The sequence below is a fragment of the Anastrepha obliqua genome, chromosome 3 (assembly GCF_027943255.1).
Source record: "Anastrepha obliqua isolate idAnaObli1 chromosome 3, idAnaObli1_1.0, whole genome shotgun sequence".
NCBI lineage: Eukaryota > Metazoa > Arthropoda > Insecta > Diptera > Tephritidae > Anastrepha > Anastrepha obliqua.
Genome location: NC_072894.1, coordinates 6748579 through 6752065, shown reverse-complemented (window position 1 = coordinate 6752065; position 3487 = coordinate 6748579). Strand labels below are relative to the sequence as shown.

Here is a 3487-nt window from a genome sequence, read left to right as displayed (position 1 = left end):
TTTTCCCTGAGATATACATCCAACAGTCGCTCGAGAGTTTTGAGGATGAAGGAGGATAGGCTGATGGGTCTGAAATCTTTCGCTGTATCATGACCGCGTCTACCAGCTTTAGGGATAAATATCACTTTTACCCTCCTCCAGCTCTTTGGTATGTGCCCTAGCATAAGGCTTTTCCTGAAAAAGATCTCCAGCCAAGGAATCGTCGTTTCTCGAGTGTTCCACAGCATGGCTGGGAATATCCCATCTGGACCGGCTGCCTTATATGGTTCAAAGTTTTTTATCGCCCATAGTATTCTGTCTTGGGATACGATGTGGTTGATTAAATTGGGTGATAGTTTGGGTGTTTGAACACTGTCAGTATTGTTCTCAATATATTCTGTGTTGCCTGGGAAGTGTGTATTTACCAGATGTTCTAGTGTGTCGGCTGATGATTTTGTCCATTCTCCGTTGTCTTTCTTCAAGAAGGAAGGGCAGGAGTGTTCCTTGGATAGAAGCTTGCCTAGTCTGGCCGTATCTTTGGTCGATTCTATGGAACTACAAAAATCTCTCCAAGCCTCTGTCCGAGCCTCTTTGATTGCTTTCTTGTATTCCCTAAGGCAGTCTTTGTAAGGTTTGAAGTATTTGTGTTTGTAGCAGATATTGAAGATTTCTCTTGTCATTTTCCTGAGTTTACTTAGATCTTCATTCCACCAGGTAGGATAGGTTGTTTTGCCATATGTGGCGGGACATGAGGCTTCAAGTCCTTTCGTCAGGGAAGTTTCGAAAGATCTTACTTTCTCATCTAGGTCTTCCCTTGACGTTATGGTTCTATTTAAGTTTTGAAGTTTAGACTGGGTCACTCTACGGAATGTATGCCAGTTTGTTCTTCTGGGATTTCTATATGGGAGGGGTTCCTCAAGCTTAAGATTAATATCGAAGAGGATCCAGTTGTGGTCTGAAAAGGATCTCTTGTCGGATACCCTCCAATTTGTGACTATTGGTGAATTATTATTTGTGCATAGGGTAATGTCTAAGACCTCTTCCCAGCCTGGAAAATTTGCCGAGCTCGGAAAAGTGAAGGTTGGGGTGGTCCCTACATTACATATGTCTAGGTTGGTGTTTAATAGGAATTCGAAAAGTGACTCACCTCTTTCATTCGTCTCTGAACTGCCCCAAAGCTCGTTTCTTGCGTTTGCGTCGCAGCCCATCAGTAGTTTGTCCGTGCTGTTCAGTGTTGACAGGAAACGAGCCACTTCGTCTGGCGGCGCCGGTTTCTCATGTGGCATATACACCGATGCCAGGTATATCGCCGATTTCTGTAGCTCCACTTTCACCACCGTAAAATCGGGAGTACTAAAATTAGAACACAGAAAAGCTTTTAAGTGTTTTTTAGTGATTATGCATGACCGTGGCTTACCGTCTGCTTTGTTGTAGAATATGTTGATGCTCTTGTTGTCTTGGAATCCCTTAATCTCGTTGTCTCTGACCCAGGGCTCCTGTATGAAACCGATGTCGATGTCCCCTTCCCTGAGGAAGACATCCAAGTTCTCTGTAGCACATTTCGAGTGCTGCAGATTCACCTGTATGGCTCTAGGCATCGGATTTGTTGTTGTCTTCAGCTAGGTCGAGCTTTTCTAGTCTTTCTAGCTGTATATTGTTGTCTGCCTCATCTGGGTCTTCCTCATTTTCATTGCTGTCTGCTTTGAAAATTTTTAGTTTGGCCTTTCTTAGACCAAACCGCATTTTGTTGTCGTGTTGTTTTAGAATAGGCAGGCACTCATCGTTAATCTGCAGAACGAATGACATGCTGCTCTTTTGCGGTTTTTCTGCCTTCACGATTGCCCAGTCGTCCATCGGCACCGCAGGGTTGTGTGACTTCAGGTACTTCAGCACTTCTGCACCGCTCAAGTCCATCACCGGCAGCCAAATGCGAGCACGAGGGGGGCAGGGGATGTCCTTGGCCGGAATGAGCTTAAGTTTTAAGCCTTCCAGTGTGCTGCTGATCTCAGCAACACACCTTTCTAGGACAACCCTTGACCAGTCGTCGTCGCACTTGATAACTCTACAGCCGCGAAGTACTCCTGCAGAATCGAAGGAAGGGAGGTTTCCGCCCTGTGCTCCAACCACGTGCTTGTCTAACACGAGCTTGGCCTCCACTTGCCCCCACTTCTGCAGGACCACTTTGCCGCTGTTTGTGGTCTCGTCGATCAGTGCATATAGGAGGTTATCCTTAACCACCTCACTGAACGGTCGTTGTTTTGTTTCTTCGATGCTGTTAGACACCTTAGGTCTCTTCGGTGCCTGGTTGATCACGTCCTGTGACCTGTTCCTTTTCATCGCATCGCTTTTCTTTTTGTTGTCCTCCTTGGGTTTGTTGGATAAGAAGTCTTCGTACTCCTTAACCACCTGCTGGTATTTTAGTTTGTCGGCCGCGTCGCGCTCGTCAGTCGCTCCAGCGAGTTCATTTTTGGCAATCTTGCTTAGAATGAACCTCGCCTTCGTGTAGCGAGACTTCATGAGGGCACCCTCGGATTTGTGTTTTCTACCGGCCTGACTCTCTCTCTGAGTGCCGTCCGCCACCTTTTTCGAGGTTTGTGGTAGATCTTTTTGTTGTTGTTGTTGCTTGCTTAGTAAGGGTGTGCTATGGCTGGTACTTCCCTTACTCTTTACTGACTCAGCCGTATCTTGACTAGAGGCCAGCAGGGTATCCTCCTCGGAGGATGGTATTGTGTCGCATCGCGGCACAAATTTTTTGTTTTGTTCGTTATTTTTTGGTGTGTTCATATCATCTGGTTCTTACGGTTGCTTCGCCTGACTACGTCAAGCTCCACAACCCACGAGTATTTAGGGGAAGTAATGGGGTCCCCCGCGGCAGCGCCCCTTACCGCGGTAAGGCCACAGTTACTCTCGAAGGCGGCCAGGTATTCGAGAGGGAAACTCCGTTCGCGATGCACATGTTTTAATTCCCTGCACCATTCAGTCCTCGGCACGATTCCAAGTACACCTTGACTTGGGAATGTGTTGGTGCGGTACTCTCCGTATAGGTGGTTGGACGAGCATCGCACACGCAGTCTCGTGTAAGGGTGTTCGACCAATCCCCATACAGAGCTTCCCTCTTAGTTCATGACAGGTTAAATTCCTAAAAAGGAGTTTAGCCTTCATTTAAGCCCCATCCCCACGGCAAGGAGACCAACCACGATGAGGTAAAGGAGTACTAAATACTAACTTCATTAAATTTTTACCAATTTTTGGTATTCTACCATAAATGCGTCCAGTAATATGCAGTATGAAAAATCCCATTTGTATAGGAGGTGTCACGCCCCATTTCTAGCTATCACCAGTTTTCATGCAGGTGTTAGGTATTAACCTTATATAATCTCTTACCAAATTTCAGTTGTATAGCCCAAATACTTCCGGAGATATGGACAATGAAAAATTGCATTTATATGGGAGGTGCCAAGCCCCCTATTTCGTTATACGCAGTTTTTCTGGATGTGCTAAGGATTAA

At 46.1% G+C, this 3487-nt stretch overlaps 1 protein-coding gene across 1 annotated transcript; it reads right to left on the bottom strand.

Annotated features, from left to right (window-relative positions):
* Positions 1–1666: 1666 nt before the first annotated feature.
* On the bottom strand, positions 1667–2763 carry LOC129240530 (uncharacterized). Its single transcript, XM_054876390.1, has 2 exons — positions 1718–2763; positions 1667–1676 (listed from the first exon to the last, which is right to left on the bottom strand). The coding sequence occupies exons 1-2, from the start codon at positions 2761–2763 to the stop codon at positions 1667–1669; spliced, it is 1056 nt and encodes a 351-aa protein (XP_054732365.1).
* Positions 2764–3487: the final 724 nt, after the last annotated feature.

Coding starts and splice junctions, on each gene's coding strand:
- LOC129240530 (XM_054876390.1), bottom strand. CDS start 2,763: ATGAACACACCAAAAAATAACGAACAAAACAAAAAATTTGTGCCGCGA.